The 27,032-nt window shown below is 39.0% G+C and overlaps 1 protein-coding gene across 2 annotated transcripts; it reads left to right on the top strand.

The window, feature by feature from the left end:
- The first annotated feature begins 425 nt into the window (after window positions 1-425).
- TBC1D31 (TBC1 domain family member 31) lies at window positions 426-25,624 on the top strand. Of its 2 annotated transcripts, XM_054815531.1 has the most exons (22): window positions 426-562; window positions 2,391-2,537; window positions 3,067-3,182; window positions 5,375-5,553; window positions 8,537-8,688; window positions 9,111-9,270; window positions 9,507-9,707; window positions 10,926-11,102; window positions 11,950-12,029; window positions 12,132-12,278; window positions 12,535-12,668; window positions 13,693-13,826; window positions 14,417-14,596; window positions 15,606-15,838; window positions 16,456-16,608; window positions 17,795-17,930; window positions 18,851-18,943; window positions 20,689-20,829; window positions 21,852-22,046; window positions 23,331-23,481; window positions 24,399-24,515; window positions 25,236-25,624. In XM_054815531.1, exons 1-22 carry the CDS (start codon window positions 486-488, stop codon window positions 25,376-25,378), a joined length of 3,246 nt encoding a protein of 1,081 aa, XP_054671506.1. In that variant the 5' UTR covers window positions 426-485; the 3' UTR covers window positions 25,379-25,624. The 2 variants fall into 2 exon arrangements, with proteins under 2 accessions (XP_054671506.1, XP_054671505.1); XM_054815530.1 differs by lacking the exon at window positions 9,507-9,707 and having other exon boundaries at window positions 450-562.
- The last annotated feature ends 1,408 nt before the right edge of the window (window positions 25,625-27,032 follow it).

Here is a 27,032-nt window from a genome sequence, read left to right as displayed (position 1 = left end):
ATGGGCCCCTTTCCCCGCACCTGTATTTAGTAACGCGAGGGCGTTGGTAACAAGAGCGAACCGGCAGTAAGTCCCGCACTTGCAAAAGCCTGGAAAAACGTATTAAATGACCCATTTCATTATGTTATAAAATTATTTTCCTCATAGGACGTGTTATTATGTGATAAAATATATTTTTTATAAGTCGTAGCCTCCACTTTATTTATTATCCAATGCTGACCGCGCTCCGCTCCCCTGTTCCCGCCCTGGCTCCCCGCGTGACGCCCACGAGGGAAACTACAACTCCCGGCAGGCCCCGGGGCCGCGGGCGATTCCATTCCCCAGCAGGCCGACATGGGGGGGGAGCGCCCGCCTCCTTCCTTCTGCCTTCCATTGGTGAAGCGGGAGCGGGCTGTACCACACGTGCGGCGTCCCCCGCCGCGGCGGCCGTTGGAGGAGCCCTGAGGGGAGGTGGCGAGCGCGGCAGCGGTGGTGCCGGGTCGAGGATGGAGAGCTGCGACCTGGGCGGCCGCCACCAGGGCCCCATCTGGGACCGCAAGCCCAGCCCGGCGGCGCGGCGGGGGTAACGGCCGCTCCGGGTCGGGGGGGGGCGGTGGCGAGCCCCGGCGCTGCGCCGCGGAGGAGAGGCCGAGGGAGTGGGAAGGCCGAGGGCATCCGAGGGGAGGGGGCAGAGGGGGCAGGGCCACCTGAGCTTCTGCAGGCTGGAGGTACAGCCCAGGGGTTCCCGGTTAGATAACGGGGAGAAACGTTCCCGTTGAAGGTGGGGCAGGTCCCCAAGGGGGCTGTGAAACCTCCGTGCTCGGAGATGCTCACAACTTGGCTGGGCAAGGGCCTGGACAACTCTCCCAATTTAGTTTAATTGTATTGAACAAAATACCATAGGTAAATTCTCACGAGAGTTTAATTAAAATGTGGAATACTAGGAAAATACAGTCTGGCCGGAGCTGAAGAGCAGCAGTATGAATGCTGCTTTGGAGTACTTGTATACGGTTTGACATGGGGAATCTGGATGCAGCCCTGTGAACTCCTGGCTTTATTCCCCTGGGCTAGTTCAGTGGCAAAGGAACTTTTGAAAGGCAGAGAGTGGTGTTGAAGGAGTCCTGGGAGATGCTAGAAATACGCACGTTTCAGGGCGTTTTTTACAATCAGAAGTCATACTTTGCTTGTGGGGGTTTTTATGACATTAAAGACCCTAACATCACTAAATTTTAATTTTAATTACCTTAACATCTTTCTAATTTCAGTTTTACGGCCCTTCCCTTTTATCTCAGAAAAGAATGGGCTTAACAGAACGAGGTAGAATTAGTTTTGTCTCTAGTCTGTACCATGGCTGCACGGCCCTCTTCTTCTGGTATTCTCTCACACTTCGTAACATACACCAAGAGTTAGTTGCAGGCAGGTGTGGGTTGCACATTCTGCTCTCTTAGAAGTTGGTGTCTCAGATAGTTATCAGCATCTTATATAGCCATGGTCACAGTCTTCTGCAAGTGCCCTGCAGTGTTTAAGCAGCCTCCCAATATCCTGTACAGTTTTAGATATTTCATTTGACTCTGAGTTTACGTCCAAATGATGGTAGAAAATATTTGTTTTGCCCAGTGTTAGCCAAAAAATCCAGGAGTTGCAGATCTCCCAAATGTTCATGTCCTGCTTCCTGGAAAAACCTTCCTCTTATGGCTTATTCTGCACATGGGCTTCACTTCTGCATCTGGCTCCATTTTATGCCAACAGAATGATACAAGGATAGAATGTGAAAAAACAGCAACTTTTGTTCCATAATATCTCAGATGAATAATGATAAAAATGGCTTGCTTCATGCTTTTGAAGACTCTGGAAAGAAGTGGCGTTAAAACTGTTTTTCTCCCCACCCCAACCTAATGCAAGTGGTTTCTTACAGTAATTCATAGCTTCTCAGTTTTCTGGCGTGTTTTGTTACAGTGATAATGAAGAACCAGGTTCCTTGCTGAGTGCTGAATTGGGCTTTCAGATACATTGGTAGATGATACATCAGCATTAGTGTTATTCAGTAATAATACAATTGAAAATCAGGTAATGGAGCCACATAAAAGGATCATGAATGGTAGATTTCCCCCATCTGCTTTACATGCCTCCTAACTACTTTCAACACAGTGAATGACTTCCTTTATTTAGTATATTTTTTTATATTAGAAATACGTATTTTTCATGCAAGAAGATTTTTCATTGAACGCTATGAATGATTAGAATTCATAGAATCATAGAATGGTTTGGGTTGGAAGAGACCTCAGAGATCATCTAGTTCCAAATCCCAATTGTACAACCATAAGCTAAGAACATTTTAATCCTAGGTCTTGGAGAAATATTTGATAATAAAACAGTTCTAAGCACAGTTGTTTTGCTTGCTTTCTTCACAGAGTTATAGTAAACATAATTCATACTGTCAAAGGATACCATTCAAAGACAATACGTTTTCTGAATGTGGCTTTTGACAGTTCCGGAGATTCTCTACTCGCTGGAGACCAGCAAGGGAATATATATGTTTTTGACTTGAATGGAAACAGGTAAGAGTATTTCTATCAAGACATTTCAATTGTCTTGACATCTGTAACATTCAGAGGTATGGAACTTGCCTGGCCAGCATGCCACAGATCTGGTTTTAACCCTCAGTTTTCCATGAATGTGGAAATAGTGGTTTTCTCAGGGCTGAAACTCCCTAAATATTATTTTACTAGTTTAGCTGCCTCAGAAGATCAGTAGTTTGTAACTCTAAACTGCACAAACAGCAATTTCATAGAACTTACTACCACAAGAAGTTATTCTTTGAACGATACTGATCAATTAATAATTGACAAATTACAATAAATTAGACCTAGTATTGTCATTTGCAGAAATATATTAATTAGGCTTCTCAATCTGACACTTCTGAGTTTTAATAGTTTTATGCTTACCATAATTAGATCTGATTTCTTTGCTCTCTTCTGAGTTATTTTTTTTCTCAGTGAAATATATCCAAGCTGGTTAAGTTATTACTTCACTCGACATTATGATCCGAAGTTTCTTAACACAATGAGAACATATATTTTTAAATAGGTTCAACCTTGTTCAGCGGACAATGCAGGCTTGCACTGCTTTGGCATTTAATCTTCGCAGAAAGACAGAATTCCTGGTGGCTTTGGCAGATTATTCCATTAAGTGCTTTGATACAGGTAAGGAGAAATGTAAAGGATTACTATCTGGATTGTTGTAAAAAAACGATATAATTTTTGTTTCAATCTCAATTTTTTTGTAAGGGCTTTTTTTTTGTTAATGGAAATCTTATTACGTATTTCATGCCATCTGTTCTTCAAAAAAAACCCCCACAGTTTGCGCCCATGGGTGTTATAGTCCTGTGGGTAGATGAACCTTTTGCTTTGTCAAAGTTTCTTGTTCCCACTGAGTCATGCAGGCATCTGTTTAACTGAAGTCTGGCGCAGGATCGCAATGATATATGTTACCTTTTTTAAAGCAATTCTGTATGTTTGCTTTGAATGCAGTGCTGTATGTAAAATCAAACTAAAATCAGTTGACAGTATGTTAGTTTGCAACTGAACCAGTTGTTAACTATATTTACAGTAAAATATTTGAACAAAGTGACAATATACACTAAAAGAACTGTCAGTACTTTTGAGTATGCAAGTAGATCTGTATCCTTATTCAAAAGCAATATCTAAAATTAACTTCACAGGCCAGCTGTGTGTGTCTCTGCCTTGATTAGAAGTTAAATGGTGAAAGGCATTGACAATTCATTCTTCATAAGTTAATCTTAATTATAGAATCATAGAATGTCCTGAGTTGGAGGGGACCCATAAGGATCATCGAGTCCAATTGCTGGCTCCACACAGGACCAGCCGAATCAGAGCATATGACTGAGAGCGTTATCCAGACGCTTCTTGAACTCAGTCAAGCTCGGTGCTGTGACCACTTCCCTGGGGAGCCTGTTCCAGTGCCCAACCACCCTCTCGGTGAAGAACCTTTTCGTAATATCCAACCTAAATCTCCCCTGTCGCAGCTTCATTCCATTCCCTCCGGTTCTATCACTGGTCACCAGAGGGAGGAGATCAAAACCTATCAAAAAGTGCAGTCGTAGTGTCTCTTGTCATCTGGATTTAAATCTTTTTCAAAAGCTGTAGGAATCACTCATCTGCAATTTGAGGGTCTGGTATTATTGGTGAAGATTTAGATGTAACACACAGTTTCCTAAAATAGAGGAAGAGTCCTAGTTAAGGTCTGAAATCCTCTGTTTTTTCTCCTCCTTTCAATGACAATGAGACCAAACTTAGATTTTGGATGCACTTAGAAAAATCTTATGAATTATTCCTTAATTATGCATGTTTATATGGTGCTGTTTCCAAATACCAAGTCATAATAGAGAAGGTCTTAAAATACAGATGTTCTTCACATAAGTCAGTATTGGGTAAACTATCTTTAGAGGTGTATTAGATAATACTTAGTTGGCAGGCTCCATCTTCTGCTTTAGAAGCCATACTCTGTAATCCTGTGTCATCTTCCCATATGACAATAGCTTTAAGCACTCAGTTGTCTGTAAGCACAGCAGAAAGTTTGACTGTTAGGCTTCATGAGCTGCTTTATAGCCGTTTCCCATCTTTGATGCCACAGCAGTAGGTCAGCTGGAACCACCCCATGGGCTGTCAGGCAAACTACCCAGCGTAAATAGTGTAATTGCCACAAATACAGTTTGGTTGCTGAGGGAAGATTAGTGGTCATGCAGTCACAAGTGGGAGACAATGTAGTCAGAGGAACCATTTCCTTAGTATGCAATGCACAGCATAAAAATGTTTTGGACTGTAAAAGAATTAAGGAAGTGTTGCTTTCTGACTGTGCCTTTCTATAGTCATAGGCTGTTGTCATTAAACCTTTCTTCCTTGAACCTGTAAATAGCTGTGTAATCATCCATACATATCGTCCACAAGCTAAAACAAGTGGAGAATTCTAACTAGAACATTCAGTCTCAGCTTCTAGAGATTACTGCAGGTGTTCACATCAGATAATCTGCCTATGAGGCATGCTGAACTTACCTGATGACAGCGTTCGTGACTTTTTAAGATTGATTCTTAGGCTAAATTAAACAAGTCTGTGCAAGCTGGCTTTCTGTGTAGAACTGAAAATAACTTATGAAATCTGTTACCTGGAGATGAGGAGATGGTTATGTTTCTCCAAGGTATAATAACTGTATGAAGACTGATACATTTGTTTCTTGTTTGTTCGGCTGTGATGGTAAATGGTCATACATTAGGTATGCTTAAAAGTCTCTTTTACAGCATAGTGTTGGCAATAGAGAGTAAAGTAATAGTTGTTTCACTTTGAATGACTTTCATATCCTTTTCATCAACTCCTGCAGAAACCAAGGAGCTAGTTAGTTGGATGAGGGGACATGATTCTTCGGTGTCTTCCATCTCTGTCCATGGCTCAGGCAGGTATGCCATCACTACATCCACTGATACAGCACAACTGTGGGACTTGGACACCTTTCAAAGAAAAAGAAAGCTGAATGTTCGTCAGTCTGTGGGGATACAGAAGGTGAGTAAAGAGCAATTGCTAAAGGGTGAACAAGCATACGTCAGTAGGAGTAACACCACATGTTAAAATCATAGTACTTGAAAATATTTTTTAAAATACAGCTGAATCTTTTCAATGTTCTTTGGGCATATCTCCTTAACTGTCATCCTATGACATCACCCAGACCACTGGAATCACAACTCGGTAGTTGCAGAGATCTGCTGAGAACTTTTAAGGACCCTCCATCTTTAGAGATACTCAAAACTTGGTTGGATATGACCTTGACTAGCCTAATTTAAGCTGGAAGTTGGAGCCATCTTCTAGATTGACCCTGCTTTGACCTGGGGGAGGGCTCAGAGAACCTCTGGAGATTGATTCCAACCTGAATGATACTGGGGTTTAAGGGCGTTGTTAAGAAAACAGTTTTGATGTCATAATTCTAACTTCAAACGGTCACCACCACCTACCCCATTCAGCTGCTTATTCCAAAGCACTTCTTTCTATGCACGCTAAGCAATGAATGTGGGAACAAACAAAGCTGAAAAGTAACTCAGCAACAAGAAGTTGCTGCTTTTCAGCCTAGTGGTTTCTTTGGTTTGGTTTGCTGCACAGACACTTAATACTGGAACAACAAGGGATGAGAAAGATGACGTGTTTGTGTCAGGGAGTCATTTAAATAGGTCTTCCTTAGCATTACACTGCTTTAAACAGGTCTGCCTGCGCCACCAAATGTCAAACTTTGGCATAAGTACAGCCTGAGCATTGCTTACAGCACAGCTTACAGCACAACTTACATGCTGCCTTGCAGTGAATAATCTTAGAAATGCCACTTCAAACCAAAGTTCTCATCCAGCTGGTCACTAAAAGGCCATGCTGATTTTGCAGAGAACAAGGCTATTCATTTGAGTGTCTAAGTCAGGCAGAAATTTTGTCAGCCTGAAATAGTCACCTAGCAATTACTGTGGAAGATCATGCATAAATTTTTGTTTGTTTGTTTGTTTTATTAAAACTGTTGTGTAGTGCATGTTGCTAAAATAATTATCATGCCTTCCCTCCAAAGATTGCTGCATTTCTTTAGTGGACAAGATTTTTCTACTACTCAGTATTTTTCTTTGTGTAGGCTGTGTGTAGGGGCTTCTGATTGATATATGGCTCTTGGAATTTGGTAGGATCAGGATGTTACAGTATGGAAACAACCTTTAAATCCAAACAGTAGTGACTATGGTTGAATGAATAAATCACTGTTGCGGAATTAAGAGCCTGCACTTTTGGTTTGGCTCTACCATTTCTGATAGGACATTATGCAAATAATCCAATTTATCTGGATTTAATTTTCCTGTCTTTAAAATAGAGATAATGATATTTACTCCCATGCCACAATTTAAGACATAGAGATAAGTGCTTTAGTAAAGATCAGATTTATTATTAGACTGCAGCCCTGACACTCATTGTCCAAAGTTGGATTCTTGCTTGCTGTCTGAGCCATAGTAGCAGTGTCACACCAATCTCTGCGGTGTACTTCTTGGTGCCTCTTTACTTAAACCCAGTTCCACTCCAACATACACTTTCTGTTAAGTTGGTATGGCGGAAAAGCTAATTTAAAAAGTTAGAGACTGATCTGCACACTGTAAGAGTAGTGGGTGAAAAAAAATGAGAAAGAAGAGCTAAGAGAAGACATCTATAATGACTGTTTTCAAAGCTTATTCAACAGCTGCTTGTGACCATCTTGTGGTATTTTTCTAGGGCAAAGCAAAAAATCAGGAACTGTTCAGTACTCCAGTTTACCAAAATTTCATCTTCATCCATCTGCATGATAGGCATCTGCTCTCAATTCATTCTCTAGACTTCCTCAGGGTCCCTGAAGGAGGACAGGCAGCTCAGTCTGTCTGAAGATAAATGACTCTGGTAGGTGAAGTGACTCCTTGTCCACAGGTGAATTTTGCTCACTGTCAAGTGACTAATTTGGCCTGAACATCCAACTTTCAGTCGCTAATATTCAGCAGAATAAATCCTATCCCACATACCCAGATTTACAGATTTTCAAGGCACCAAGAGACTGTTCAGACCAAAACTCTGAACTTTATAGCACTGACTACAGATCTCAGCCAGTGAGTCCTTCAGGTAGTCCCTCAATGTTCAGATATCATAAAACATTTTCAGTTTAACATTCAAGATTATAGGTATAGGGAATTTACTGAAGCTGCATGTGCTGCTGCCAAAATAGAACCTCTGATCTAAATCAATAATTTGCCATTAAGCAAGAATGTATCTGATGGCATCCAAAAATGTAAATAATCCAAATTTTTTTTTGATTGAAAGAGATTACACATAAACAATAAACTTGTGCAGAATAATTGAAAAATATATTTACAAGCTTTTTGGTTTTATCTTCATTCATCCTCACAGTAAAATCTGCATTTCATAGTTGGAGAATACACTGCTAAACTTTCTATAATATTTTTTTACTTTTAATAGTTGTACATAAAACTAAGGAGTTTAAGTCTAAAGATGAATGTTTCATAGAATGCATTTGCAGGCTCTTGGTACTATTTGAATGCTGAAGCTAGTTTGTAGCTGAAACAAGCAGTTGCTGAGTGAGCAGTTCTACCTCATGTCTCCCATCTCCTCCTGTACCTGGGTTCATGTTCCCACCATTTATACGACATCCTCTCTGGCACTCATCAGAAACCTCCACAAGACAGTTTAACAGTCATAAAAATAACCCAGATAAAGATCTGTGTCATTTTGGTGAGTTAAACTGACTTAGCAAAGGGTACAACAAGTTCTGAACCAGTGCAAGGGAGAGCAGGCCTGCCTGGGCTGTAGTGGGAAGGGAACCTGCTGCCTGTGGGATCTAAGCCTTGCATGGCAGCTGCACTGCACACTTATAGTCACAGCCATACTGTCATCGTTTCTTGCTGTATTTTATTCTGCCATGCACTTTGGTCCAATTCAAAGGATACTTCCTTGACACCTTTTTTTTTTCTTTTCCGTATTCTTCCAGGTTTTTTTTCTTCCATTGAGTAACACCATCCTCAGCTGTTTCAAAGATAATTCTGTTTTTGCATGGGAATTTGATACTCTTCACTGTAAATACCAGTTGCCAACTCCTGTAGAAGGTTCTGTATTACTTTATAAGGTCTTTGCAGTTACCAGGTAAATTGCTATTTTAAACATTCTAAAGGTGGACTACAAAAAATGTAGTTTTAAAACAGATTTTCTTTCCTTATTTGTAATGTTTTTTGGAAGTATTGAGCCATATACTATGATAAGCTTTTGAACTCTGCTGTGACTGATACTTTCAGCAAGGATCAATAGCAGTTTTTATTACAGTCCCATAGCAGTTGAAATAAAGTTGTTTTTAATGACCACTAAAATAAGGTTTAAACTATCCTTTACAAAAACAAATTTTATTATTTAGGAACTATTTTGTTCTTTCAGGAGAGTATGACAGGAGTAATGACAGATTCAAAAGTGATTTGAGGGCATAGAAGGAAATGTATTATCTCTCTCTTTTTAGCTAATACTAACTTAAATTACAATATTCTGATGGAAACTTTGCCTCATCTGTGATCCAGAGATGGCCGGATTTTTGTAGCTGGTGGAAAATCAAATCATCTTCACTTATGGTGTTTAGAATCAAAGCAGTTGATACGAATAATCCAGATGCCAGCAAAAGTACGAGCCGTCCGTCACCTGGAATTCCTCCCTGACAGTTTTGATGGGGGCTGCAATCAGGTCAGTTTTTTTACAAAGCTTAAGACCAGAGTATTTGGTTAGTTGATTCTACACATATACTTTGAGGGCTTTTGGGGGACACTGAGGATATGCGCCCATGTCATACAAAAGGAAAGTGACTGTGCTAAATGTTTGCTCAATTGCTCTTTTAGCTTAATGGAATGTCGTTGCTGAATTGAGTATTCCTCTTTGGTTTACACTGACAACATTAATTGGTGAATCCTTTTAACTTATAGATCCTTGGAGTGTTAAGTCAAGATAATATTATGAGATTTATCCATATAGAAACATGCAAACTTCTTTTTGACATTGGGAGTCATGAAGAGGGAATTAGTACAGCAGCAACTAGCCCCAATGGACGGTATATTGCATCAATAATGGAAAATGGTAGCCTTAATGTATACAGTGTCCAAGCTTTGACTCAAGAAGCAAATAAGGTAGAGTGTTTTACGTCTCTTAAAACAGCAGTAAATCCCATTAAAGTTGATACTTGTCTACACAACTTTTGTATCAGCAGTAGTTTGCAGACACGTGTTGGAGTGCTGTATTTAACACTACAAATAAAGAAAAAGTAGTTTGTAGAGTTCCTTTCATAGTTACTTCAGCCTGTCAGGTAATATGATGTTTTTAAAGTGTGTGTGTGTGTGTGTGTGTATATATATATCACTGTGGTTCTGGTGTTGGGAGGAGAGGGAGATGGTATGTCTTTCTACAGCAATTTGTATGGACCAGTTTCTCTTCGTAATGATGTTTTGGGGGAGAAGGAAACAACATAATTGTCCTGCTTCTGTTCCGTTTCCTATAGGAGACGTTTTGCAACTGATGCTGTCTTAAACTGTGGGCATGAATGGTGTTTTTGTTGCTGTGATTTTGTTCTTCTTACTGTGTTATTGGATACCAGCATGCATCATTATGGCACAATCATACTCCTAATCCTTCCTAAATAACAAACATTCTAAATACCAGTTCTTATTTTATTAAAGTAATTTATTAATGAGAGTCAGGTTTCTAAATCCAGAATTCCATATATCTTTAATCACCATGTCTTTGAAGTAAACAGTAAGCAGCTTCGGATAATGATGGAGTTGGAGCTGAGGAAGGATGTATAAAGATGTCACACATGCATTCCATTGGCACTTTTGCTGCCGGTTTGACATGAACTGGTTATCCACTTTGTTACTTGCTTTCCCAATCTCCAACGCTGAATTAATACCGCCCTGACACTGAAGACTAATTAAAGTTTGTAAAAGTCTTTTGTATTCTTTTTCACTGGTGCTATAGAAATGCAAAATATTTTAGTGACATTGAGAAACACATTCAAGTAAATAACCTGAACAGTACATGATAAACATTCATACTATCCCAATTATATGCTAATGTTTGCTAAACAAGGAAATAACATGATGTTTGAGTTGGTTTGGAAGCTACATAAACCTTCTTACAGTCTTTCTAGTTTATTACAGTGGTTTTATTCACTGGCATACTCATTCAGGAGTATACAGTCCATATATATTTATTTATGGTATAAATTGTCTCTATTCTTCTTGCTATGGTCATCAAGCTAAAAAATATGGTATATAAAATAAATATCAAATTATAGTGTTATTTAATTTGTCTTACAAGTTGTTAACTAAGGTATTTTCACTTAATATTAGCCTCCACCACCCACGTTCAAAATAGTAGAAGACTGGTCCAAGTGCACGTCAGAGGCAAATAAACTGACAATGAGAGTGACTTCAGGAAGGTCAGATCGGCCTTGGAAATCTAAAGGAAGCAAAATTCAAACCAGATTGCTAAAACTGCCAATGAGCACATCACTTGAAAATAAAGAGGTAAAAAGAAGTTGCAAATGTTTTGTTCTCCAGTCTGCAGCATTTAAATTTAATTGCAAAAAAATATTTAGCCACTTACTTTAAATAATAAGTTCAAGCACTGATTCACTTGGATGTTCGAGTGGAGAGGGGACTGAGGGAGTTTAGTCACATTTCCTCTCTCTGTTTAGCCCATACTCCAGTATTATGTGACACAGCCAGAGCTGCCACCAGTCAGCTTGGGGTACCTCTGAGGTTGTTTAAGGAACTTGTGACACATTTGGATATTTGCTAGATCTGATCTGCTTCTCGCCTAGCAAACTGACACCCCTAAAAAATCTGCTTAGAAGCCATTTCATTTTTTATTAATTATTTAAAAGATGCATTACTGTGGCATTTATTCCCCTTCTGTCATCACTGTGCCGTCTTCTCTATCTTTATCTTGCATATCATATGTAGATATATTCTCATATATATATACACACACATATATACGCATATCTATATCTGTATCTGTATCCTCCTGTAACATTCATCACAATATGTTGTATTCCTTATGCCAATATTCTTTATGGTTTGTCTATATCCATCATTTAATTACATATAGTTTGGTCAGTTAGGGTCTGATTTGCTTCTGACTGAAATCAATGGCAGCTGTTCTTTAAGTTCAGTAGATGAATGATTTTTTGAATTATCTTCTTCATTGTTGAAATACCTAGGATTATGTAACAGCAGTATACATTATTAGTATTTTCTTTAATATTATATTAGGAACTTCAGTATTTAGCTACTATCATCAATTAGAGTGCAAAGATAAAGATTATGAAGGGGAAATCTTTATATTTATTGTTGATCCCCTATTTTGCAGAACAAATTGCCAGGTGGATTAAACAAGAAACGTCTGCGGGCCTTATTGAAAGAATTTGGAGAATATCCAGCAAAGTACAGGTATGTTTGTGTGCATGTTCATGCTTGCACAAAATAAAATTGCTTGTGTTTACTGGTCTATGAAAGGGAAGTTGCTTGACTAAGTCTGCATTTTAATTGCAGGATGTTTGTTTGGCGTTCCTTATTACAACTTCCTGAAAACCACCTGGCGTTCAGTAGCCTAATAGATAAGGGTACCCACAGTGCATTTGTGAATATTCAAAATGAGTATCCCATCAAAAGTAGGAAACTGCTGAGAGTTTTACAGAGGTAAAATATATTCTTTATTTATTTAAAAATTATAGATTTTTGTTTCTATGTTGTGATCTGAAATGTATCCAATAGCTAGAATCAGCTGTCAGGAAAATTCTAAAATGAAATAGTAGTGCCCTCATGTTATTTTGTTTTTATAACTCATATAATGTCTTGATGTTTACAGTCTTTCTATATTGTAGTTCTAAAATGCATATTATATTTTTGTTTGGGTTTGGATCGATGTTTTCTACACCTTTGCCTTTGTGTATAGGACCTTATCAGCTCTAGCTCACTGGTCTGCTATCTTTGCTGAGACACCTTATATTCCTTTGCTGGCATTCCCATTTGTAAAATTATTCCAGAACAACCAGCTGATCTGCTTTGAAGTTGTTGCTACAGTAGTAGGTAAGCAATGATTCAAAAAACTCAAGTATGCTGCAACATGTTTAAACTTTCCCATGCAAAAGTAGCTTTTCCTGATGAAATGAATGAGGTGTTTCCTAAGAGGTCATCAAGCTCTCTTCTAAAGGTGTTGCCAGGAATTAATATGTAGCAACTATATGCTTAAAACAAAAACTTGCTTGTAAATAAAGACAAGATATTAGACTTCTCTTTGCAGTGTTTCTAGCAAAGAGTTAGCAGTTTAACAGTATTTGTAAAGTCTAATCAATAAAAACAAATCTATCTAGCATAATTATATTACAATAACTAAAATCTCTGAGACATGGGAAAAGTAGTCACACCCACCCATCCCCCCTCACCCACTCCCAGTCAAAAGGGAATGATTGATCTCTTTTAAATTTTTACTGTGTTTCATTGTCCTAAGCATGTGGTAATGCAAAATGAGACATTTGGCTGAAAGCTGGCTATGGCTGTCTTCTGAAGAAACATTCTAAATTAAAGTTCTTTACACTTAAATTAGTTGTTGCAGCTGCTGCTAAGTCTACAGAAGGTATGTGCTGCCAAGCATACATACCCACTTTACAAACACATGCTGTTAGTGAATAACTATCCAAGTTTATGGAAATTATTCTTAGTATGTTAAAAATTACTTGATCCAGGCTTCAGTTTCATGAGACAGAAATACTGGTTCAAGTATTCCCATCTGCCTCCAACCACTTTGTCCCACAGCACACAGACTTTTTTTCATTTTATTTTTGAGCCAGATTCCCCAGTCTGGTTCACAGTGTACTGACACAAACACTCGTGCCTGTGCAGCTGGAGGAGCAGTGTACTGTGGAAATGGTTTAGGAATAAATGCTAGGAAAGAGGAGAGGGGGAATATCTTAAGTAGGTCTTGCTGCCTAAAACTACCTCTTAAAGCTAGGAATAGGAACACTATAGCCTTTATAACCAAACCTTAAGGCTGTTCTAGAGTCTATAACTCTGGACTACAGTGGATTGTGTTGGGCTTTTTTTTCTCTTTCAGTTAATTTTTGTCAGCACTGGTTTGAGTATTTTCCCAATCCTCCAGTTAATGTCCTTAGTATGATGGAAAATGTTTTAGCACATCATGACAAAGAACTACTTCAGCATTTCATAAAACACAAAGTGACTTCACAGGTAATATTCTAGCCAACTTTTGTATATAAAATCTCACTGCAGTGAATGATAGTGCACTAGTCTTTTATTTTGGAGTAATTCTTTTTGAGGGAATTTTCATTAAATAACAGTGAATGATATGAGAGTGTAAAGAATATATCATTGCTTTCCTGCAGCTTTTCCTTTTCCATGGTCATAAATCTCACATACATGCTACTGTAGTTCTTAGAAGTCCTCTGCTTTCAAGTCTACATTGGTTGAAAATCTAGTTAACGATTCATAAATGTACTTTTTTTTTTAAGTGGACATAGGTGTGATGAATTAATTTTGTAATCCCTATTTATCATTAGGGATGATTTTAGCTTCATAAATCTATAAACAAGATTTAGACATCCAGAGAAATAAGAAATTTAATTATAATCACTCCATATTAATTTTGAATGTTTATAGTGGGTGATAAAACTTATCTTCAAATATTCTGCTTTAGTTCCTGTTTCTTTTATAAATCAATAGATTCTTGGTATAAGGCAAGAAAAATCATATTATTTCTTTAAAAGGAATGGTAAAATTGTAGTAATGGATTATTTTGTCAATTTTCCCAAATAACATAGGTTTATGCTTGGCCTCTGCTAGAAACATTGTTCTCTGAGATTCTAACAAGAGAAGAATGGCTGAAAGTCTTTGACAATATCTTCTCCAACCATCCTTCATACTTTCTAATGTTTGTTGTTGCCTATATTACGTGTTCCAGAGCTCCCTTGCTTCAGTGTAATCAAACAAGAGATTTTGAGGTAAACATCTTCATATTTAAGTCAGTTCTATGAAAGTGTACCTACAGAGATGTATAAAACGTTGTATCTGTTGTTATGGAGGTTAGAAGGAGATGTTTCATTTCCACATTAATATATTATTACATGTTTCTGAACAACATCATCTTATAACTGACAAATACACAATAAATGAGCAAAATATTGAGCAATTTCCTGCAGTTTCATGCAACGAGATCTTGAAAAGCTTTCATAAGCTTTCTAATGCCACTAAAAGCCATTTTGTAAATGTCAATAGTTCATCAACCACAAAATTATTCTGCCTTTTTTGGGGGGATCTAATATGGACTTGTGCCTGTGGAGACAAGACACAGTCATTCTGTTATGTTGTTTCATTATTTTGCTTTCAGATTTGCAAAATTAGGCAGTATTATTTGACATTCTCTGAAGCTAAATGAAAATGTTTACTTACATTTAGCCTTGCATGGGAGGAGGAGGTTTTTTCACATGAAAATATCTCTGTGGGCAAACAAAGGGTTCCACCATGAAAATGTGCTTGTGAGCAGTCAGTTTGAGACATCAAGCAGACATTATTGTTACATTTAATAATAAACAATTTAAAGATTTTCTTGGTGAATAAGATCTTTGACAGGAAGTATAGTCCTTCAGGAAGAGGAACTTCCAAGCTTCGTGTTTGAACACCAGAAGACAAGGGAGGTTTATCCAGTGGTAGGAGTGTCTGTGGGGGCAGTTGGACACTCTAAATTCACACCTAGCTTTCCAGGTCCCTTACGCAACTGCCATTTGAAGAGAAGAAAAAGAACCAGAGCATGCTTTTACAACTTGAAGAGGTTTGGGTCAAGTCATTTGAGCTAGTGATATTTTACTGATCAGTAGGGCTAACTTAATAATTTCTTTTTAAATCAACTTTTGGAATATAGATCTTACTAATTTACCTAATTATTCCCAAATAGGTATATTAAAAACTTGCTTAATCTTTTGTAGAATGTAAATGGAAGCATGTCTCTTACAGTATTTCTTTCATCATCGTAACAACCTGGACATTAACGTTGTGATTAAGGAAGCTTATCATCTTATGGATGCTACACCACTAGATATCCATCCAGAGCGTATGCTTGATGACTTCATACCACTTACAAAAGGACAGTACCCTGTGTTTAATAAATATCCCAAGTTCATTGTGGATTATCAAACTCAGGAACGGGAGAGGATCAGACAAGATGAAATTAAATACTTACGAGAGAGGTACTAATGGGAAAGTTGAAGACAGTATCAGACTGGGAGGGACAGGTGGACACAATTGCCTTTTTCTGTTGTAATCTGTATGCCTGAGAAGAGAGACTATTAAGAAAATCGAGGAAGATGACTTTAAATAGCTGCTAAACATTAAATTATTTGGTTTGACACATTTTTAAGTTAAATTGGTAGTCTTATCTTAAACAAAAAATGTTTGTTAATTTGCAGAAAATATTGTGCCACAAGTCTTCAAACTTGAAAGCTTGTAAGCCAGACCCTAAACCTCCATTGATCTTGTGGTGTCCAACTTTATGAAGGACCAGAAGTTCTTAGCTTGCTATTGAAATCAGTGGGTACTGTAATGCCACGGCACCATTAGAAATTGTTTTTTGTTAAGAATGTGAGGAAGAAAATGTCTGCACTCATCTGAAATGCCCTGTTGTCTGTTACAGTCAGTATTGTAACTCTTCCTCATGTACTTTATCAGTACGTAGAGGGGATGCCATACTCTTTCATGACATCTCATTTCAGCAGTTCTTTGTTAGTACAGTCATCGATTTCTAAGTAATCAAGTAATTTCTTGATACTTGACTTGAATTATTAACATGTGATCTTCTTCCATTTAGACAATTAGCACATGAATTAGAAGCTAAAGCACAGGAACGGAAAGCAGAAGATGAAGCCTGGTATCGAAAGCAGGAATTGCTTCGAGAAGCTGAAGAACAGAGGCGAAAAATACTACTGGAAGAAGAAGAGAAGCTGGCAGAACAGAGGCAGAGGTATTATAATACAAGAAGCATTAGGGGCCTGGCTACTGTATCCTACTATTACATTTTTAACCATAAGTAAAGGAGAAATAACCACTAATTTGTATATATTGTAATGTGGCAAAACAGTGTGGTCTGGTGGGTCAGATTTTGGTGTGGGAATGAAGTGATCTGGGTTGTATTACTGCCTTGCCTGAGGGAATACAGCAGATTAGAAGCCAAGTCACTTCATATTTTTTGTCTCAGCTACCAGCCTTTTGTCTGGTCTCTTCGGACTATGAATGCTCTTAAGCAGTCAATTGTTGTGTGTTTGCACACTGACACTTCAGACTTGCACTGTGGGCAGACTCACGCTGCAAATACATGAGTCATTTATGGTATCAGTGACTGGACACATTCTTGTATTTCTAGTGGATTTAGAAAAAAGACCGCTTTATGTATCAGTTGCTGAGCAAAGAGTTGTGAAAGTACTAAAGCTGAACTGCTAGTTTGTACATTTTTGCAGTTGTGAAGGTATAAGAGAATTTCAACATCTCCATAGTTTTTTAGATCAGCTACAAGTAATTGTAGAATCATTTAGGTTGGAAAAGACCCTTAAGACCGTCAAGTTCAACCGTTAACCTAATGCTACCAAGTCCAACCACTAAACTATGTCCCTAAGCACCACGTCTACAGGTGCTTCTCTTAAACTTCTGTAACCTACAGAGTAAATTTGTTTTGGTTTTGTTTTTTTTTTTTTTTTAAAAAGGCAGCAGTGAGCCTTTCTTTGCAAACTAATTCTTGAGTTTGTGGTTTTGTTCCTTGAAAGAGTTTGATATTTTCCAAATAAACTTAGGACTAATTTTGTGCAGAAAGAGGTACCAGGACACTGGCAATTATTCTAAGGAATAGTTTCCAGTTCTGGATCACTGCAATAGTAAACTAGTGCTTATTAAAGTAGAACAGAAACAGGGCACAGGACTTCAAAGCTTAATTGGGAACGTTGCCATTAGAGGATGTCTGTGTGTCTGTGAATTTAATTTTATCTTGTAAATGAAAACTGGACAATTTAAAAGAATGAAAGCAACTGTCCTAAGCATTCTATGTTAGAGATTAGCTCATAGTAACTAATGCATAACTGCAGTGCAAGTTTGTGCTCTTTGGTACTGACCTTTCATATATACAAGTTCTCTTGTTTCTGTTTGGTTTGGCTTTGAAGACTGGGTGCTGTGAAAAGAGAACTGAAAGTAAAGGAACTACAATTTCTAGATGCTTCAAGAAGGCGTTTTCTGAAATACCAGGAAGATCAGCGTCAAATGGAACTGAAACGTCTTGATGATGAAATTGCAAGAAAGGCTGAGTATTGCTCAAGCAATTCTGTTCTTGAAGGTTTATTAGTGAAAATAAATAAGGAAAAAATGTATAACTAAAATGTCAGTTTATATACTGTGATTTGTGAGCCCAGAGGTGTATTTAGCATGAGATGGACTGCTTTAAGTGGTAAATGCATAATTTAACAGGATTTTTTGGCATTTACTATGTTCCACTGGCTTGCTTTAACTGGAAAAATTCCTGAGAAAAGCCATATTCATGTGTACATTGGCAGTGTTGAAAAATGTAATGAGGTCCTTAAAGGACTAGTGAATTCTCAGCTGTCTGTGGGCTGTATGTCCAGATTGCAAATTAACTCTGCCATTGATTGAGAGGCTCCGCAGTGGCCTCTGGCCAGGCTTGGCTCTGCTCACATGCTACTAGCTTGAGTACTGTGGCATGCAGGTGCTGAGGATGGGAGCTTTTGAACCTTGTGGGCATGAATTGAGTCTTTGCAGGGCCATTCCTTGTGTCTCAGTGCTACACTTTGCAGAGCGTGGTGCAAATGTGTGTTTGTTTCTGCAGTCAGGGCACTGTAAGATTCGTTAGCTCCAGCTCAGCACAGGTTCCGCCAGGTGCAAAGCGGCCACTTCCCTGTCTGTGTACTGTCCTCTGTAACATTCTAAGTTCAGAGACTCCTTATTCAATTCAGAGCTACATCTGGCAGATTATTAGCCCTAGATCAAGCCTGGCTGGATGCAAAACTATTCCTGTGCCTCTTTTCCACCTTGCCCTGTACTTTTGATATGCAATATTTTCCATTATTCGTGGTATGACAGAAAGTTAACTAGAATTTAGAAGTAGGGTGCAGCCTGGGATTTGAGGCATTCTTCTTGATACTGTTTTCTTAAGGAAGAAGAATTTCTCCTTTACTGTATTTTCACGTGTTTCTCTTCTCCTCAAGGCATCCATGAGAGAGCAGGAAACAGCTGCTGCTGCTCAAGATGTAGAAGTACAACGGATGGAACTTGAATCACAAAGACAGCTTTTTGAACAGGTAATTATTAGGGAACTATACAGATGTTTTATATTTAATGGTTCTTCCTTTGCATTTCTCAGATTCAGTTGTGTTCATTCAACCAGACTTTGTGAGGAAAAGGGGAACCTTTTTTTTTTTCCTTTCTGATACCTTTTTTAGAATAAACCCTCTGTTGATAAAAGCATTAGTAGAACTCACTTTTATCTGTTTTTCTAGGAAAAAATACCCATATCCTCCCCATTTTATTTTCCTGTGCAGAGGTATCATTTGGTTGCTTCAGGGTTTAGCTGTGTGCTCAGATGGTTGAGAGAAGCGAGGAATGTGTAAATAAGAAATAAGTCTATAGCAATATGTTCCTCATCCCAGATACTCCCACCTTTTCATCTGTGGTATCCAGATATATCTACATTTTCTGGAGAGAACAGTATAGCAGATTGATGTAGTTGATGAAAAAATGTCTAATTGCCAACAACATCATTAAGCAAAAAAGCAATGGTTCATGGGAAATGTGCAGTTCCTTTCTTAAATGACTGACTTATAATTCAGAAAGATCACTGTTCAGTAATAAAGGGTTTTAATCAATAATACTGTTTAAAGTTAAGTATGAGTTAATGATTACAAATAACTAATGACTGAAAAGAAGGCTGCCGATGGAAGGCTTTAGGAATGTGCATTTTGGTTAGAAATAGTAAGTTAAGTGTTTAGAAATCACAGCTACATGTGCCCATCTTGCATACCTGCAGATCTGATGGAATGCAAGCAGAAGTGGACATCCGGATAGCTAACCCTTATTTTGAAACATGTGTCTTCTTATATTTAGCTTTTTAAAGCTTTTGGCCATAGACTTTTTATAACCCATGCTGAGCATAACTGGGCTAAATTTCTTTTAGCCTTTATTTATTAAATACACAGCCAGCTGTATTGCGGCTACATAACGCAAACCAGACTAAGCTCATTTGTGTTCCAGTACATGTAAAGTCAGCTGTTTTAGGCAACTAATTTTACAGCGATCATCCTCTTTAGGTTAGAAAGGTAGCAATTATTTAACTAACTGAGGATGTACGTCTGCCCACAAGAGTCTGTGTAGACAGGCTTTCCCTGCCCGTGCCCTGAACCGGTTGCTTTACTGCCGTCAGTGAGGGGCTATATTCAAGCTTAGAAGGGCGTGTATGTTAACGTTGCTTCAGCACCCTGCTGAAACAGCTCAATAGATTCCTGCAGACCTGGGAAAGGGTTATGTCTTCTCCAGAAAACTGTGTAGATGTGCCCTCATGAATGTGAAGAAAAGGCAGTGAGAGTTAAAATTCTGTTTCTAGATCTGCTGCTGATTCGTACAACTTTGGCAAATCATCTCTGCATTCAAGCTGCAGATGTGTTTATTGTAAGTCCCTGTACTGTGAAACATGATTTATATTTGTGAAGTGTTTTGACATTTTGGCTAAAATGTGCAATAAAAGTGCAGAATATTTTCATGATGAATCTAATTCATTTCAGTTGGAATTCTGCTTTTATGCTTCACTGTAATCCAGGGAATGGAATTACATCAGTATCAACCTGCAAGACCATTGTGGTGACTCAGGCTTAGTGTAAATCCAAGTGGATAAAAGAGCAGGGAATATTACTTTCTTGATATGTAGTGGGACAAGATGTGTGGATATATTTGAATACTAGTTTAATGAAATTTTCATAAATGTTAAAGAGACAGAATTACAAATGTGGGTTAGTAGCTTAGCAACAATAATTTATGTTTGTGTCTTTGGCAGCATCTAATCAAAGATCAAGAGGCAGTTACAAAGGAAATGAAAGAAGAGGTGGATGCCCGTCAAAGAAAGGTGGATCTGGAGGATCATCTTGTTCGGAGATTGATGGAAATCGAGAGAGAAGAAAGACAGAAAGCTCAAATAGTAAGATGATTGGATCTTAACATGTATTTTGGGAGTTAGTATGCTAACTAGTACAAGTAGTACTACTTAATAGTATTTTAATTGCAGTTAACTACTTCAAGTTAATATGAAAGTATTTTCTAAAGAAATCTAATTTCTAGATACCTATATTAATAGATTATGACGGTATGTTTAAAGTTTTGAGGTTTTAAAAAATCTGACTGAAGTGTCCAAACAGCTATATAACACTGAAATTCTCTGGGCCTGCCATGAATATTAACTTTTCTTTACTTCTTAGAAGGCATGTAAGATTCAAAAGTGCTTTTCACAATAAGTCATCCTCCTGTTAAAGAACATGGTTTATTTGTAAGCATAATAAAACAAAAGTAAGCCTCAAAGGAACTTTCAGTTGGTAGTACTTGGCAGGAAATTCAGCTGCAGAAGCTGTCTTCTAGATCACAGTAATGAATGTGTGTAGTTTGACATTAGGAATTGTTCAGATTTTCAAGCTCAGAACTTGTAACTGCACAGTTGGAAAAATAGTTGCAGCTAACCCACTGCCCATATGCTTGGCATCTGCATTTATATTTTGTCTAGAAATAAACATATGGGTCTGAATTTTTGTAAACAGCCTTCGATTTTTGGAAGCAGATGGATGTGGGTGGCAGTATTGGCATCCAGGTATCAATCTTATGTTAATTGCACCTGTAAATTGTATTAAATCCATGCTAGGAAAGCAAAATCCCCAAAATAATGGAGAGGGTTGATGTCTCTTTCCAAAAAATTAAAAAAAAAAAATACAAAAAAAAAAGACCCCTAGTAAGTGAAAGAATGAGAAGGATGAAGAAGAAGCAGAAGAAAGCCCTGATAGATGAGACAGCCTGCTGTACTGAATGGAGGAGTGGCACTGCAGGTACAGTCTCCCAACAGGGACATCTAACAGTGACTGATCCTGGAGAACACTTCAGTTACCTTATCTGTATGTAAGGCTGTGTACTTGAAATAGAGTAATTGGATTCCTGGTAAGAAAGATGTTTTATTAGGTTGCTGAAGAAAATTTAGCCAAAGCAGAGCAGAAACGCATTGACACGGACTGGAGGTTGCAAGCATTGCATAAACTAAGGCATGATGATCAGGACTGTGAGAAACGTTATGAAGAAATAGCCAAGCTCCTGCATGACAACAGGGTGAAAGAAGCTGAACTGCTAAAGGCCATGAGGGAAGCAGAAGAAAAAAAGGTATTTGCATTATTTCTTTTTCTAAGTGGGACTGGCACAAATGTAACTGTCTTTTGCCCATAACATGGTATAGCATAAAACTGAAAGGTATTGAAGAAATATTTTGTTAGGAATCTCCTTTCCTGTTCTGACTGGGAAGTTTCTGGAAGCACTGGAGCAAATTGGTGAGGATATTTTAGGCTTAGGAAAGCGTATTACTAATTGTGTGTGGTGTGGTCGACATGCTGGAGTGAAGAGATGCTGTCCACAGGGACCTTGACAGGCTTGAGAGGTGGGCCCATGTGAACTGCATGAAGTTCAACAAGGCCAAGTGCAAGGTCCTGCACATGGGTCAGGGCAATCCCAAGCACAACTACAGGCTGGGCAGAGAATGGACTCAGAGCAGCCCTGAGGAGAAGGACCTGGGGGTGTTGGTGGATGAAAAGTTCAACATGACCCAGTAATGTGTGCTTGCAGCCCAGAAAGCCAACCATGTCCTGGGCTGCATCAAAAGAAGTGTGACCAACAGGTCAAGGGAGGTGATCCTGCCCCTCTACTCTGTTCTTGTGAGACCCCACCTGGAGTACTGCGTCCAGCTCTGGGGGCCCCAGTACAGGAGAGACATGGAGCTGTTGGAGCGAGTCCAGAGGAGGGCCATGAAGATGATCAGAGGGCTGGAGCACCTCTCCTATTAGGACAGGCTGAGAGAGTTGGGGTTGTTCAGCCTGGAGAAGAGAAGGCTCTGGGGAGACCTTAGAGCAGCCTTCCAGTACCTGAAGGGGGCAACAGGAAAGCTGGAGAGGGACTGTTTACAAGGTCATGGAGTGATAGGACAAGGGGTAACAGGTAAACTAAAAGAGTGTAAGTTTAGATTAGATATTAGGAAGAAATTCTCCATTATGAGGGTGGTGAGGCACTGGAACAGGTTGCCCAGAGAAGCTGTGGATGCCCCCTCCCTGGAGATGTTTAAGGCCAGGTTGGATGGGGCTTTGGGCAACCTGGTCTAGTGGAGGGTGTCCCTGCCTGTGGCAGGGGGGTTGGAGCTAGATGGTCCCTTTCAACCCAAACCATTCTAGGATTCTGTAAGTTCCTCTTTTTTTTTCTTTTTTTTTTTTGACTCAAGATTTTTACCTTTCTCTAGGTGTTCGAATGAGAAATTTATAAAAAAAAACCTGAAACCATTCACTCGGCTTAATAACATATATTTTGATTTCAGGTTGCAGTTCAGTCTGTAATAATCTATGTGGTTGTTCCTTTTTCCTTGCAACACATCTGCTGAGAACACATTTAATCTCTGTTGCACAGTGGGAAGAAGTTATACAGAAAAAAGCTCAACTGCAAGAAGAGCAGAAGGCTGCCACTGCTGCAGATAAGCACAGGAAGCAGTTTTTAGAAGATAAAATGAACGATGCATTAGAATTGGCTGAAAAGCTGCAAAGAGAAGATGGCTATTTTGGTGAGCATATAGATAATGCATTTCTCCTGTGTGGATGTTGGCATGAAGCATTCAGTGACTGGAATACAAACTAAGTGTCCAATATTAGGGATAAAGTTAAGCTTAACTCCTTTACATAAGTACTTTTTGGCAGTATTCTTTCATGAAACCAATGTATCAGGCCAGACTTGGAAAGGAACTACAGTTTGTTATCTATCAGATGCAGCAATATTAATGGCATTTTTTGGAGGAGCACAGGTCTAGATCAGCTTAAGCCGATCGTAAAATCGCATCCCTTAGAAATCCTCTGTCAAATAATGTAAAGAACAGCAAACTCACTGCCAGCAAGTGACTTTGCCAAGTGTTTGTTCACAGGAAAAAACATTGATGCACTTCCGGAATTGGCCAGTACATCCTTCTTAAATGCTACATTTGTGTGGTTTTGCAGATATTTCTCCTATTCCCCCATCTCTGCAAGGCTTACACAAGATTAGTGATTAGTATTAAGATTAGGTGATTAATAATGCTTTGGGTGCACTTTTTCAGACTTTGCCCTTATTTGCCTAATGTTTTTAATATGGAGTAATTGCAACTGCAAATTATTGAAATGGGTGTCTCCTCCTAAAACTGCAAGGATGAGTAGCCATATTTCACATGATCTTAGTGGCCCATTTGTCAGAAGAGTAATTATATAGGAAGATACAGCACATGTGGAGCTTTAGTTTCTTAAAATGAAATGCAGTGATGCATAGCTTTGACCCACAGACTGGAAATGTTGACTTCTAATTCTGAGCAAATTGTACTTGCCATTAGCTGGAGTGAGTGATTTTTCCAGTTTTACTTGCTGGAGAAAAACTGTTTCACCTTAAGCTAGAAAAATTCACTAGAAATTTAAACACTTTTAATTTACAAAGAAACCTTCTCTCCATTTCCCACAGAGAGACTGCGTGATTTAAAGGCTGGACGTACGGAGAGAGGGGTAGAACAGCAGCAGGTGCCAAGGTCTGGAAACATCTGTCTGAATGATTTGTCTGCATTAGAGTCATCATCACACAGTAAGTTTCAAAGTTAGGACCCTCCTTTCGCGTTTAATTTCAGAAGCGTTACTGGAACAGCTCATTGTATGATTGAGTCATTATTAGTTGTGTAGGTGTTTAATGGATAGTAAACCAGTTTATTGTTGTATTCTGTTTCACACCTGAACAAATGTTTTCACTACCAGAAGCAGCACAGGTAGGAAGTGCCTGAAGTGTGTCACATTATGAGAATAGTCATATTAAATCTCAGCCTAGTTTAATCTCATTCTGACCTGATCATTTTACCTCTGCTTTTTCTGTCTTCGTACTTAGGTATGATTTGGGGATGTTGAGAAGATGTAGAACTGTCTTTCGTCAAAACGTTACTGAGAGTTACAGTCAGGAATTAGTCTGTAATCATTTCCTCTGGGCTATCCTAGCCGTTATGGCCAGTGAAACTACATTTTAAAATCGCGTGCATCTTATGTACAAAACTGTATGCAGTGGGAAACATGGATCTATGGACCAGCCGTAGCGACACATCAGCATCTGACATTTTTGTAACAAAACATAGGTGCCACTTTCAAAGAACTCAGGAGGAGTTGTTTCTTTCTTTTATGGGTTTCAGGGCTGTCCCGCATACAGTGGTACCAATAAAACAGCGTTTCTATGCAGGAGGTATCAGTTTTCCAATAAGCGTTCCTGGTATTTACGGAAAACCGTTAGTTGCAATATTAAGTCCAAGTTTCTTTTCTGAAGTGTCTTTAGACAGAAGGCGAGAACTGACATGGCAAGAGCGGGAACTGATGGCAGAAGTCAGACGGCTCAGAGAAAAGCTTACCTTACAGGCTCAAACTAGACATCCTCCAACTCGTTTCCAAGCTACAAAGTGGACACCTTGAGATGGTTTGCTCTGGACCTCATCTGTACTTTCAAATTAGTAATCAGTGAAATGCTAAATATGTATAGTTTGATTAAGGACTGATCATAGATTGTTTATTATAACAGTCTTTGGAAATATTTTTATATAAAAATAAAATGATAGCTAGAAAAATGTGTGTTGTTTGTAACCTTCTCATTATTTTCTTGGTAACTATACTGCTATTTTTACTTTTAAAATAAACTCACTTTTTACCATTTAGTTATGACACTTGCAGGATTTGTGTACTTTATTTGTTCTAGTGAATGCCACAACATGAAGAAAAAACACACTGTTAAAACATTGGTTTTGTCAGTGATGTGTAAGTGGATTCTACAAGTTGCAGCAGGTAAATCTGCAATTAGAGAAAAAAAATCCTTTCCATTGAGTGCCAGACACTGCAAACAAGGCCCAGAGAGGCTGTGGAGCCTCCGTTGCTGAGATACTTACAGTAGTTACACATATTAGCAGGTTCATTTCATGAGAAAGAAGGGGAGAGAGGATCTAAATAAATGCACTGTTCTTCATGCTGCTAGGCAGATTTTCACTAGCTGATGTTTTTGACCCAAGAGTAGAACATTATGTGCTGTTATAGTAAAAAAGAATGAGGCAGAGTAAAATAAACTGAATCATTCGCAATTGCTGCACACAATGCTGATACAGGAGTAGAGTCGGCTGTGTAAAAACATGAGGACCTGGAGCTTAATTTTTTCTGCTTCCTCTAGGGTTTTGCTGATGCTCTTTGGGGCAGCAGTGTCAGAGTGGGACTGCTCGTGGTGCCCCGTGGGTGCTGAAGCACCACATGGAGGGCAGATCCAGATGATACCTGTAAACTCTTTGTCACCTGAGGCTGACAGCAGCCTCTCTCTTTCTCATTAAATTACATGAAGACCTAAACATGCAGAAGTACTTAGTTATCCTCACATTAGCATCCTCTGTGTCTGGAACCAGAAACAGTCGCATTAGTAGTGACCGGGATCCACAGAAATCTCATCGCAGACCTCAGCAAAGTGCGGGGAAGAGGCATCTTTCCTTTTCGAAGGGATCAAAATGCAACGAGCAAAGACCATCCTTGGGGAGCAGACAGAATAGATGAGAAAATTGCCTTTTTCTGATTACTGTCTTGGAGTTTACATGTGATTATTTCTATATTTAAAGGGAGAAAATAAACCCACAAAGTTTTTGGCTAGCACCTTGGGCCATAGGTGTATACACTTATGGTTTGTAAAAATGTTACAGTTGGAAATACGCATAAACCGGAGTGTTTCCAGCAGGCGGGCGCTGGTGCCCTGTCGTGCCCCTGTAGCTGCTCCTCGTCCCTGCCCGCTGCTGGGGGCGGTTGGGGGCTGCGGGACTCCCCGGCCCTGCCTGCGCCATGTTCACCACACAGCACGCTGCAGGAGCGAGACCCGTTTCCCCACTCCCAAATGCTGAAATGGGCTTGCAGACAGCTTGAATGCAGAAAACCCTCTGCAAAAGTGCATTTTTAAACAACATACACTGCAGACGTTATTTCCGTGAGCCCACAAGCCCTCGCCCTGGAAGTACAGCTTCGTAAATCACGACAGCAGCAGCGACAAAGCTGAGGGGTTAGAAAGCGGTTTTGCTGCAACTAAAAGCGCGGGGGCCGCAGCCAG

Source organism: Grus americana, chromosome 2 (assembly GCF_028858705.1).
Source record: "Grus americana isolate bGruAme1 chromosome 2, bGruAme1.mat, whole genome shotgun sequence".
Classification (NCBI taxonomy): domain Eukaryota; kingdom Metazoa; phylum Chordata; class Aves; order Gruiformes; family Gruidae; genus Grus; species Grus americana.
Note: the sequence above shows the minus strand (reverse complement) of the source record. Positions and strands in the feature narration are given on the sequence as shown.